This window comes from Acipenser ruthenus, chromosome 45, assembly GCF_902713425.1.
Source record: "Acipenser ruthenus chromosome 45, fAciRut3.2 maternal haplotype, whole genome shotgun sequence".
In the NCBI taxonomy this organism is placed as follows: domain Eukaryota; kingdom Metazoa; phylum Chordata; class Actinopteri; order Acipenseriformes; family Acipenseridae; genus Acipenser; species Acipenser ruthenus.
The window spans coordinates 6,329,491-6,342,328 of NC_081233.1; the positions used below are offsets into that span (position 1 = coordinate 6,329,491).

Here is a 12,838-nt window from a genome sequence, read left to right on the forward strand (position 1 = left end):
CCTTTATTTGTGTAAAGTTAACAAGTTGCACTATTTTGTTTTTGATGTCCACTTTAGGCTTTGTAGGCACACAAAATAAAATGCACTAGCACCACTCCTCAACACTCCTACAGCATACTAGCGTTACCATGCAGACCGTGTATTTCTGAGAAAAAAACTTTTGAATAGAAAATATAAAATATCTCTTAACTTGCTGCCTGAAACTGTATAGAATGCCTTTCTATTTAAGTAGAGATTAAACAAAAAAACTATTACTAAAAATGGATGTGCTTTTATTTTATGACGTTATACAATTTCACACATATTAAAGAATGTAAAGGAATGTTTTGATCCATCTTCATCATAACAAATTATTTGACATCTGCTTTATTTTTTTTGCACTGGAAATATTAACTTGGTCCACCCTAAAAAGGTCCCAGTTACAAGTAGTACCCTTTCTTTGCAATGTAAACAATTGATTCATTGCAACATGGGGTCGGATTCAGCAAAGTCTCAACCGGTCATGAAGTGTTGAACCATTTCTAGTGAAAGTAAAACAAAACTGTTGATGTTACAAAATTGGTACCAAGCATGTTTAATGCATAGCTAACAACTCTCTTAAAACCTGCATCAGCAACTAGCAATAGCATCATGTGTTGAAGATGTTCTGATTTAAAGCTTGTATCTTATGCTGTGATGTGAATGTGCAGATCTTTCAAAAACAACTCTTTAGATGAAAATGACCTTTCCACTTCCTGTGTTTGGCCACCCCCTGGTTTAGACTATCACAATCCTAGAATGATCTACTTTCACCTGTTTAACCTGGAGTGGCATGGCCCTCCAGGACTGTGATTGGACACCCCTGAGCTAAACGGACTCTTGCAGTTTACCTGCTGTGTGAAATATTAGAATATACTGCATGAACTTAAAACACCTCAATATTCTCAACACAATAATAGGGACGGGCAACAATGCCATTAAGAAAACTGAAATTAAAGCATTTGTTAGTGGCTTTTTAGGCGATACGTTTAAAGTACTCTCACATTTGTGCTGCTAGTTTTACAACATTAACAGTTTTAATTTTCCTTTCCCAGGGAAATATTATCACACAATAAAACAAATCCTTAAACATGCCAGGAAGCTTCTCAAGTACAGTTCTTCCTCCCCATTGGCAACACAAACAAGCCCCTTGCCACACGTTGTAGCTGAGCAGGGATGCACCCAGGGCCTCAACAGTGCACAACTGCCTGCAACAGTCTCCATCTAGTGGCAGCCAACAGAACCAGCTCTGTTTACTCGGTCTTGTGAACAAGCATCCTGTCTCGACAACCCCTGTCCTGTATTACAGTATACCTGGCAATTCTGACTGACATGCACTACAGAGAACTAGAATAAAATGCTTAACTCAAGAGCCATACTTACAATAAAGTTTTCTTTTTTTCCCTCTCCAGTGCCCGGTTTGGTATTTTGCCATAATGTCTGCTATCTTTTTTATTGGACATGATGTAGCCCTTGCATATTGCAGGTCAATGATTGTGTTCACCAGTAAGTACCTGGCCATACACCAATGTCTGGTGCACCTACTGTTCAAGCCAGTGAATGTAAAAGCTTTGTGGCATGCTGTGTAATGCATTGCAAACCGGTCTGAAAAGACAATATGCTGCAGACACAGTGTGTGCTGTAGTGCTGCAACAACAGATGCCACTGGGCTGAAGGTAAAAACAAATGGTATTGACATACAGGATAAAAAGATTTAAAAGGGGGGGATGAAATGCAAATTTGATAATCTGATTCCAAAAATGAATCCCCCCACATATTCAATAGGAGTTTAAATTGTTTTATTTATTTTTTTTTTTAAGGGGAGGAGGGTGAAGCAGAACATGACATTAGCAAAACAAAGTTAGAATTTATTTACAATAGAAATATCCATCTCAAAAATCAAGCTGCTGAAATCACAATGGAAATTCCAGGAGCGTCCTGCCGACTTTACAGATCTCTTGAACGGGAGTTGGATCGGTGAAGATACCGAGTGGTCCACATTTATTAAATTGTGCTGACTTCATAAGAAATACCTCATTTCACTGCCTTTTTATTACACTAATGAATTAAACCGCAAAGAAATACAAAATAATAAATCAGCAGATGCTAAAATAAAAATTCATCTTTCATGAACAAAGATTACTAATTCTGGATTAGACAATGCTATATAGTTGTTTCAAAAACTTCAACTGGAATGCCAGCCCTAACCCATTAAATACAGACCCCTAGCTTCACAGGTGTGTTGCAGTAGCTGAGTGCACAGGTGGAGAGGGGGGTGACTGTGGCGTATCAGTGGCACACAGTTTGTCTCTCCCAACATCCTTCTACAGCAGCGATTTGTAAAAACCTGGGTAGCTCCAGTTTTTAAAATCCCTTAACCTGGGCTCTGCCTAGTTTCCACAAAGTACTTCATCCTGCAACACATTTTATATCTTCCTAAGGTGGCCAGAAACGAACAACCTGATTTTAATAGAGAAAGGTTTCTGTTGACAGCTACTTTGGAAACTATCACCCACCCCAAACACATCCAGAGGACTGGCACCACAGCACCACACTGTAGAGCGGTCCTTTTTGAAAGAGGAGGGTGGCGCGGTGCTCAAGCGAAGATGGTCTCCTCTCGCCTCTTCTTGGTCAGGATGGTGCCCGGTTTGTGCTGGGCTTCTGGGTGATTTGCCAGCTCCGGAGGGCAGGCTGACACTGGGCTCTCCAGGATAGCCTGCTTCAGGTCGTAGAACACGGTCGAGTCCTCCTTCGTGAGGAAGGTGACGGCAATGCCACTTTTACCAGCTCTGCCGGTACGGCCAATACGATGGATATAGTCTAAAAAGAAAAACAGAAAAACGTTCAATCCTTTTTTCTGTATTATTTGGTTCTTGATACCTATATGCAAAAGTCATTTGCCAGCGTCAATTAAACAGTATTAAAAAGCTTTATGAAGACTAGTTTCACAGCCGATTAGCACTAATCTTGGACTGCCTAATGGCACTTTAGGTAACCAGGATTAGTGCTAATTTGGCTCTGAAACCAGTCAAGGGGATGATGTACAACAGTGGCTGATCTTAATCATTTACTGGTCTTTCATGCAATCACATTATGATGGTGCTATTAAGTTGAGGTGGAACCAATTCTGAACACACATGGTTTCTACAAAATACAGAAAGAGGGAAAAAAAAAGGCGCAGGTGGCAGGCTGCAAACATACCTTCAATATTCTTGGCCATGTCGTAGTTGAGCACCATAGACACGTCGTGGATGTCGATACCTCTCCCAGCCACGTCTGTGGCTACCAGGATATCCTTTGCGCCGGCCTTGAGATTCGACAGGGCAAACTCTCTCTGTTCCTGGCCCTTGCCACCGTGCAAAGTACAAGCGTTGTACTGCAGGGGAGACAAACACAAACACAAACGTTAGGCTTTGTGCAACAGCTCTGGAAAACCATCTAACATGTACAGCTATGGCCAACAGCTTTGTATAACCCTATAGAATGGACTAATTTTGCTTCATTAAGTCAAATGAAAGCTGCTGAAAAATATGTTAGGTTAACATATTGAATTACACACCACTTTGTAGTTTTCCACATAAACGAAACAACTGACAAATTAAAGCGTGACATTTCGAAATCCAACATGAAATACTGTTTATGTCTCAATCCTAAACTTCTAGGTGAAACTTTTGGGTGTAGCTGCAGTGCAGCAACATTTATTACAAGTATTCCATTAACCACAAAACAAGCTCACTTAGACGATTACCAATTCTCGATTTCTCTATCAGCTCGTTCCACAGACCTGGATGGCACTGATCTCGAACTGCCTTATCCAAGGTGATATTGCTACTCCTGATAAGTGCCAATTTGGGTCTGTGAAACCTGCCATATACCTCCAATTTCCCTAGACTATATAAAATCATTCTGAAGGTCTCCGCATCCACCTCTTTCAGTCTCTCTACCTCAGCAGCACTGTTAGAGTTCAGGCTCACAAAGCTGAAGGGTCTGTATTTCTCTTGCTATCGAACAGCATCCTTGACTAGTCAAGAAAAGCAGCCCTGCGATTCTCCTCACCCCCATCTTTTCCAGAGATTTCGCCAGCACGTCACAGCCCTTCTTCTGGTTGACGAAGATGATGATGGGAGGGTCGAAGCCCTTTGCCAGGACATCCAGCAGCTTCTTCCTGTAAAGCAAGTGACAAGAAACTCAGCTCTCCTGCATAGTATGTGCATGTGTAGCCAACATTATACATAAGGAAAAACTGACACATTGAAAACATTTCGAAATCTAAATACTGTACTACTATTATGGCTTCCGATACTTTTGCAATATCATTTTGTAGTTTATTTGATTACATGGTTAAATTCTAGGTGATGCTAAACTTTTGGCCATAGCTGTAGGTTTAACAAACTACTGACCAAGGCTAAAGGCTTGGCTTTAACCACCTGCATCTCAACTGCCTTGAAAATGTGTTTTATGTAGGACCCACAAATGGAAACCCATATATAGAATTCGATCCACTTGCGCTGGAATAATCAGGTCTGTTCTGCCACACGACCTAATTATTAACTCTTATCAATAATTACAAAAAGTTAAACTGCAGCAGCCGGCTCACCTCTTCTCTCCTTCAGACATTAGGAAGACCCTCTGTTCCACCTTCTCGTGGGGCTTGCCTGCAGATCCGATGTAGACCACAGCCGGTCTGCGCAGGTAACTCCTGGCCAGCCTCTCCACCGCTGCGGGCATCGTAGCCGTGAACATGACCGTCTGAGAGAGAGGGAGGGGGGGGGGAGAGAGAGAGCAGAGAGAGAGAGAGAAAGAGAAAGAAAGAGCAGAGAGAGAGAAAGAGAGCAGAGAGAGAGAGAGAGAGAGAGAGAGAGAGAGAGAGAGAGAGAGAGAGCACACACAGCAAGGGTTACCCTAGAAACCAAGTCACTGTGGGGGCTGTTCAGTAATCTAAGACCGGTCTAAGAGCAGCTAGAATCATTAAAAGGAGGGGATTCCGTAAAACTGCTCAGAAGTCATAATTAATCAATGGCAAGCTGTGCTGCAAGAACGAATTACTTGATTCTTCTGACTGAGCTCTCCACAGAAACCAGGTGCTGACAATCAGGTGAGGGGCACTGGTGTTGATTTACCATTCAAAGTGAAACAATTGAAGAAACAGGTCGATTGGATTTGTGTGGATTTCCTTTTTTTTTTTTTCTTAGACTGTGTAGAACAGCACTGATGGGTCTAGTACAGAGAAATTGGACCATCAGAAAGTTTGGGGCTTGCCAGTAGTCTGATATTGAAACACAATATAACTTCTTACCCTATTAGGAAACCTAACTGTCTGTATTTCTGTATTGATGAATATCAATTCATCAATATTTTTTCGAACGATTATAATTTTGAGTTCCCAATTAATCGATTGCTATTTGGAGGTTATCCCACACTGTTTCCTACCTGTCTGTACTTGTGTTTTCCGGACCCAAAGTTCATGATCATCTTCTCGGGGTCTTCTGCCTCGTCCGTGTCTGGCTTCTGATTGGTCACGGGGATGTACTCCAGGATCTTCTGCACGTCCGGCTCGAAGCCCATGTCAATCATCCTGTCGGCCTCATCCAGCACCACGTAGGTACAGCGACTCAGCACCAGGTAGCGGTTCTCCAGGACGTCAATCATACGCCCTGGCGTGGCAATCACAATCTGCAGGGCAGCAATAAGCACAAACACAGGGATTATTGGGTTTGGTTTCCTTTACTCGAATGCTGGGGAAGCAGGTTCGGTCGCAGCATTTCACCAACTTCCACTATACCACCTGCACTTATCGGACACTGTGAATACACTTGTAATTGTTAAGAGACAATTATCAAGTTTTAGAACAGAACTGCAGCTATGGCCAAAAGTTTTGCATCCCCCTATAGAATTAACTAATTTTGCTTCAAAAAGCCGAATGAAACCTGCTGAATAATGTTAACATATTGAATTACGTACGGCTTTGTAGTTATCCATATACTTGAGGAAAAACTGACAATTGAACAACGTGACATTTCAAAATCCTACATGAAATACTGTGCTAATATTATGGCTTCCGGTAGACTTTTGCGATACCTTATTGTAGTTTATTTGATTACATGATGTTAAATGAAAGATCTAAATTATGTTCATATAGTTTTTAAATTAATGTCTCAATCCTAAAATTCTAGGTGATGCTAAATGTTTGTCCACAGCTGTAGAAGGGCCATGTTCCGCAGCGAGATACAACTGAAAACATGCATCAAATCGATGCGGTACTTCACCTCGCAGCCCATCCGGAGCTTGAAGCCCTGGTCCTCGCGGGAGATTCCTCCGATCACAGCCACAGTTCGCATTCCCAGTGGCTTCCCAAACTTGATGGTCTCCTCCTCGATCTGTTGAGCCAGCTCACGGGTCGGAGCCAGGATGACGGCATAGGGACCCTGATCCGAGTCCTCGATTCTACAGTGTAACCAAATAAACAAGCCTTTTAATACTGAAGGGGTAACACAACAGCGAGTCTTTATTGTGCTGCTTAACGCAAAAGTCTACAGGGTGGTGTCACAGATCCGGATTAACACTAATCTGGGACTACTTTACCAAAATTCAATATTAGGGTTAATCCGAGTGAAAAACTTTAGGACTAGCTGCACTAAATTTGCAATCATGCATCTTTGAGAATCAAGTCTAGGGACACAGTAGCTAATAGCAATACATTGTTTAAAAACGTATTTCTCTTGCAATAGCTGTTTCTGTTTGAATTTATACTGCTGTTGTTCCTCATCCAGTTAAATTTAATTAAAAAAAAAGTCTTGGTTGACACTTGGATTGCAGAACGCTCCGTGGTTAAAATGGAACATGCACTTGCAATCTCAGTTACGTCTTTTCTTACCTGTCTATTTTGGGTAGAGTTGTAATCCATACCAGCAGAGGGATAAGGAAGGCTGCAGTTTTACCGCTACCAGTCTCAGCCACACCGATGATGTCTCTGTTCTGTAAGCCGATGGGAATGGCTTGTCGCTGGATAGCTGTGGGTTCCTAAAATGTAAGAGATGTGAGAGAATTGGAGCAATACATTACAACAGGGCTTTCCAACGAATAGCTCTTGGGCCGTATATATCAACTAAGCCTCACAATAGGGCTCTTTAAAAGTTTAGTGGCCCGCAGTGTACATTCATTGCAAAACCACCACTCAATCCAGCACACCCTGCTTGGGAGGCCCTGTAATGACGGGCAGAGGGGTGTGTGCTCTGGTCAGGACTGAGCTGAAGCTCTAGTCACCTGCCAGCACTTTTCCACTGGTACAGCCGAGGAAGACAACATGGTGTGCAGTGAGTCAGAATAACAGCAAATCCTTGTGAAGTCCAGGCTCCAGTTTCTCTGTGGGCAGTCAGAAGCGCTCTATGTCGATTTCAAACAAATGGACATAAAAACTGCAGCCACAAAACGCCGTAATGAACGGAAATGAAGAACACAACCATAACCTCTGGATCTGCCATTCTCTACTCAAATCCAGCGGCTCTCATCACCGGTTCTCGGTTCCACAGTAGACGAGGTACCCAATCACTAACCACACCAGGAGGGAACCCACCTTGTAGCCACACTTGTCGATGACCTCCAGGATGTGCGGGGGCAGCGAGTACTCCTTCCAGTTGCGGATGGGGTTGGGGATCTTGCCCCCCTTAGTGGTGATGCTGTAGTCCTCCCTGAAGATACGCCAGTCCCTGTCGATCATCTCCTCCAGCTTCTTCTGGGACCAGTGACGGTCGTCCCACCTCTGCTTCGCCTCCTTCTTCCGCACCTTCTTCAACCTCACTCTGGAACCGAAGAAGAATTAGCCTTCTTATTCCTTCCTTTATTTATTGGCCATAGCTGTACGTTTAACAAACTACTGATCAAGGCTAAAGACTTGGCTTTAAACGCCTGTGCCGCCACTGTTTTTTTTGTCGTTTTCTTTTTCAATAATCATGCAGGATGTACAAAAACACATTTTGCACTGGTTAATTCTAAAATGGCAAAGCAACCGTTTTACTGACAGAAAAGCCACCAGGGACAACATAACCCCAATTAAGCTGCAGGTCCAAATATCCACTCACTCCTCCTGTTCCTTCTCCTCCAGGGTCCTCCTAGTCTCCATGAGGTCCCCGTAGAACTGCGACTGCTCCCTCTTCTGTTGCTTCAGGTCAATCCCTGCAATGAACCCGCGGCCGTACAGCTGGACGTGGTGCCTCTCCTTGTACCTGAGCAACAAGAGCACAACCATTACCCGTTTAAAAAGAGGCCACACTATGGGTGAAACTGCAATGCAATAGGAGGATATCTGAGATGACCCCCAACCAGTCCTGTAAACGTAACATTGCTTTGTCATTTAAGGGAAGAGATCTCAGGTAACTTACAGAGGGTTGTAATCGATGGAAGTGTCTTCAGACGCGTCCCACTCGAACACAAACTTCCTGTCGTTCAGATGGCGGGTCCTCCTTCGCTTCTTGACGCCCCCGAGGTACCGCTCCTGAAAGGCGATGGGAGGAAAAGCAGAAGTCAGGACAAACTGTCTTGTCTCAATGATCCAAAACAGATCTAAGAGCAGTTACAATCATCAAGTAGGGCTCATCAAGTGGTCCGAAGTCATCAATATCAGACTAATGGCAGGTCTAATATCATGGCGATTATGGGTTTAAAGATATGGCCAAAAGTTTTAAGTATAGAGTGAACTAATTTTGCTTCATAAAGTCAAATGAAGCCTGCCGAACAATGTTACATTAACATATTGAATTACATATCGCTTCGATTACATGATATTAAATAAAAGATCTAAATTATGTTCATGTTTATTTTTATTAGGTCTCAATCCTGAAATTCTAGCGGATGCTAAACTTTTGGCCAGAGCTGTTGTACACATAAGTTTCACAGGTTAAACAGCAAATCTTAAACCGGTCAAGAGTGCTGCTGTGTTTACAGCTCCAGTCCACTCTTCACCTTGATAGCTTGCAGCTCTTTGCCCTTGTCTTTCTCTTCCCTGATTTTCTGCCTGCCGTCGTCCTCCTCGTTGCCGTTGTTCTCTCGCTCCATTCTCTCCCTCCGTTCGCGCCTCTCCCTCTCCTGCGGGTCCTCTAAATTAAAAAGAAAAATTGGATGAGGGCCCTTTTCAGGTAAAATTGCATTCTTTTCAAATGAACAACGTACTGAAAAAACACTGATATTTGTATCCACTATTTATTTTTCGCTTGGATCGCCGATCTAAAGCCTGTAATTTCTTACCAAGCATCTTTCTGCCGATGTCCTGGAATACCCTCCTCCTCTTCCTCTCCTCGTCCATCAGCTTCCGCCTCTCCTCCACCTCCTGCTCTCTCCTCTTCATCGCCTCGGCCTCGCGCTCCGCCTTCGAGAGGAACTTGGGCTGAGCGTGACGCAGAGAGAGAGGAGGGAACATTTAGTACTGCAGCAGCATGGGAAAACCCAGAACCTCGAGCTACAATTCAACACATTTCAATCCAAGCACCTCAATATATTACATTTTGTTGTAGCTATCATCTTTCTATTTCTCCTGTCACAAACGGGCACCTCAGATCTCCATAGCTACTGCAGCAGAATCTCAACATGCGAGTGAAAACGGGCTAACACCTTATCACAGAGATAATCAAGATGCTTTGAGGCCCCAAGGTTGAAATCGGTTCTGAATCACTCCCTTGATCAACATGCTATACCTTTGTTGAATGTATCATTAATAATATGTTACACGTTAGCATTTACCAAGATCAGCCTGCCACAAGATTTGGCTGATATAGTTCATTACAGATAAATCTGGCCCATAATGTCTGGAATGTGTGTCGTGTTTTAGAGCATTCAGTGGCACAGCCTCCTTACCTTTGCTTCTGCTTCCTCTTCTGCCTTCTTATTAGCCAGCAGCTCCTCCAACGACAGAGGCTGAGCCTGTAAGAAAAACAGACAAAAGCTGAATTTATTAACAACCCGATGCTTTTTTTTTTTTTTACAGAGGAATAAACAGGTCAGACAGGGAGCTTAACTGTAATTGCTGTGGTCTAATGGGGAGAGCTAATGACTACATGAAGAAATTCCAAAAATTCCAACACAAAATGGTTTTGGACCACTTGTCATAACTTCACAAAACAGTAAGCTAATATCATGACTTTAATTACTAGGATCATTTGTAAAACTGTAGTAAGATAGGGACCAATGTACTCAGAACGGTGCTGTTTTTTCCTTGAAACAGTGTCCTGCTTAACACTCACCTTTTCTTTTTTCTTCTTTTCCTCTTCCTCTTTTTTCACATCCTTCTCTTTTTTTAACCGGGCTTCCTTGGATTTTGGAGAGACGCTTCTAAAAGAACAATTGAGACAGGCTGCTGGGCTCTGCAACTCTTCGATACAACATTCTCCAACGACTACACTACTTAAACATGTTCTACAAGCCTTTAAAAGGAAATGAAACGGGCAAGTTTATAAAGATTAGCTGTGCTCTTTCTCTTGAGTGATCATTATAGGAGGGCTTGACTGCACTTGATGCATATTGCTTTTGATTTGGAAAGTCTAAGACTCACCCTGTTATTTTGTTATATAAACCTCTACCTACCTGGACTTCCGTCTGTCCCGTCGATGTCCATCCTTCTCACGATCTCTCCGGCTCCTGTCCCTGTCTCTCTCCCTGTCCCGCTCTCTCTCTTTAACATCCTTCTCTCGTTCTTTATCCTTTTGCCGACGATCTCTGGGAGGGAAGAAAAGAGAGTTTAACCTTCCTTATGCTTAAGTTAACAAATCCGATTCCCCCACCCAGTCTCCTTTCAAAAACTGCATTTAAAATATGTATACACTCTGTAACGAAACACGTAACAGGTTACCATTTTTCTCTTTGCACAGCTTTTGGCTCACTGCCGTGGTCATCATAATAATAGGAAGCTGTGTGGTCCAGTGGTTAAAGAAAAGGGCTTGTAACCAGGAGGTCCTCGGTTCAAATCCCACCTCAGCCACTGCCTCATTGTGTGACCCTGAGCAAGTCACTTAACCTCCTTGTGCTCCGTCTTTAGGGTGAGACGTAGTTGTAAGTGACTCTGCAGCTGATGCATAGTTCACACACCCTAGTCTCTTTAAGTCGCCTTGGATAAAGGCGTCTGCTAAATAAACAAATAATAATATATGAAGCTTAAAATATGTATTAACCAATGCTTTCCTTGATTGTAAATCGACTGCAGAATCAAACGTTCTTTACAATTTATAATACAAAAATAGTTTCTCAGTAGTTGTCATGTCTTCTTTTACAGTCATTTTAAAGGGCACTTTATTTTGAAGCTCGTGACACGGGTGCTTCCGGAGGTAAGTAGGTTAAGGAAGTCGTACCTGTCAGGTGACTTTGACTTGCTCTTTGACCTCTTCCTTTCCCGGGATCGGTGGTGCTTCCTGTCTTTGGACGGAGAGGCTTTGCGCTCCCTCTCTCTGGACCGGGTTCTTGATCTCTTTCTATCCTTGTCCTTCTCTTTGTCTTTGTCCTTGTCCTTGTCACGCTCCTTGGAGGACGAGCGCTCCTTTTTATCTGTAATAACCCCGGCCATCTAAAAGACGTGAATAAATAACAAAGCAGGAATATATTACTACAAGATGAGAGGTAGCGTAGCACAAAAAGATTATTTGATTATTAGGTTTGAGCTCTCCACTGAAATCAGGTGCTGACAATCAGGTGAGGGTGTAGACTGGGCTAATTTACCACTCAAAGGGAAGAAACAGCTGTTTCACTTGGAAAGGTAAATGATCCCGATCAACACCAACGACCCTCACCTGTGGAGAGCCTGATTAATCAAATCATCTGTTTGTGCAGCTCTACGGAGAGGAATCCTGGCATTATTTTGAACAACTGCAGGGGTGGAAATGAGACAAGCAATCCCAAACTGGAGGAGGAGGAGGAGAAGAAGAAACACCAATAACACAAACTGCGACTGTAAATCCCAAATACAGATGGGACGACCAATAAACAAACCCCCATTTTGAAAAAGCTTACAAAACATGCGCGTAGTAACAAAGGCTTGTTCAATTGAAGCAAACCAAAACCAAGTTGATAATAATACAGGGTACATGTGTGCATATTTTAATGTATACAACTATGGCGCTGGACGTATGTTTTGGTTTTTTTTTTTTCGATTTCCTCACTGCTGCCAGTCATTTTAACAGACAGTAGTGCTGTACTTTGTGAAACGTGTCTTTGTAATAACCTACAGGAAATAACACACATTTTATGTTAGGCTTGTACGAAGGTTGTGTGTTTACAGGTTTACCGTATTCACATTAAATACGTGAGATATTAACGTCGTATTCTGAATCTCCTCTGCAAAAAAGCAACCCTTCGCCGTCAATTATTATAACAATTATCAATGCAATCCCAATAACAAACCGCTCACCTTTTAAGTACAATCCAAACCGTGCAGCGAGCGTAGCCCCTTCGTTTCTAGAAAGACACCATGTTGTGGGGAAACAGGAAGCGGACGTAACTCGTCGGTGTGTTCTGGGAGCTGTAGTTTTTCGGCGGAAGATGTCCGCTTGAGTTTAAACTACATTGGACTACGTTTTCCAGAAGCGCTTGCGGCAATACGGGCACTACTCCCCCTAACCCCAGCCCCCTAAAAAAGGGATTGTGGGTATTGTAGTTTAAACGGGGTTCAATGCCAACCAAAATACCCATTTGATGTAAACGGGTTCTGGTCTTTAAATCCACAATGATCCGAGGTAGAGTCTACTGTCGAGAAAACACGCGCGCACACTGGCAAGTCCTGAACAGAACCTGCGTTATTAATTACTGAGGAAATATATTTAGATTTTTCAGTTGGTCATATCTA

The 12,838-nt window shown here is 42.9% G+C and overlaps 1 protein-coding gene across 1 annotated transcript; it reads right to left on the reverse strand.

Moving 5' to 3' along the window:
• Positions 1-1,865: 1,865 nt before the first annotated feature.
• LOC117401026 (probable ATP-dependent RNA helicase DDX23) lies at positions 1,866-12,518 on the reverse strand. Its single transcript, XM_034001421.3, has 17 exons — positions 12,404-12,518; positions 11,352-11,563; positions 10,591-10,722; positions 10,251-10,338; positions 9,865-9,930; positions 9,259-9,397; positions 8,977-9,110; positions 8,397-8,509; positions 8,097-8,240; positions 7,592-7,817; positions 6,893-7,038; positions 6,285-6,462; positions 5,449-5,691; positions 4,616-4,767; positions 4,075-4,183; positions 3,220-3,394; positions 1,866-2,838 (listed from the first exon to the last, which is right to left on the reverse strand). Exons 2-17 carry the CDS (start codon positions 11,561-11,563, stop codon positions 2,615-2,617), a joined length of 2,481 nt encoding a protein of 826 aa, XP_033857312.3. The 5' UTR covers positions 12,404-12,518; the 3' UTR covers positions 1,866-2,614.
• Between the last annotated feature and the right edge of the window lie 320 nt (positions 12,519-12,838).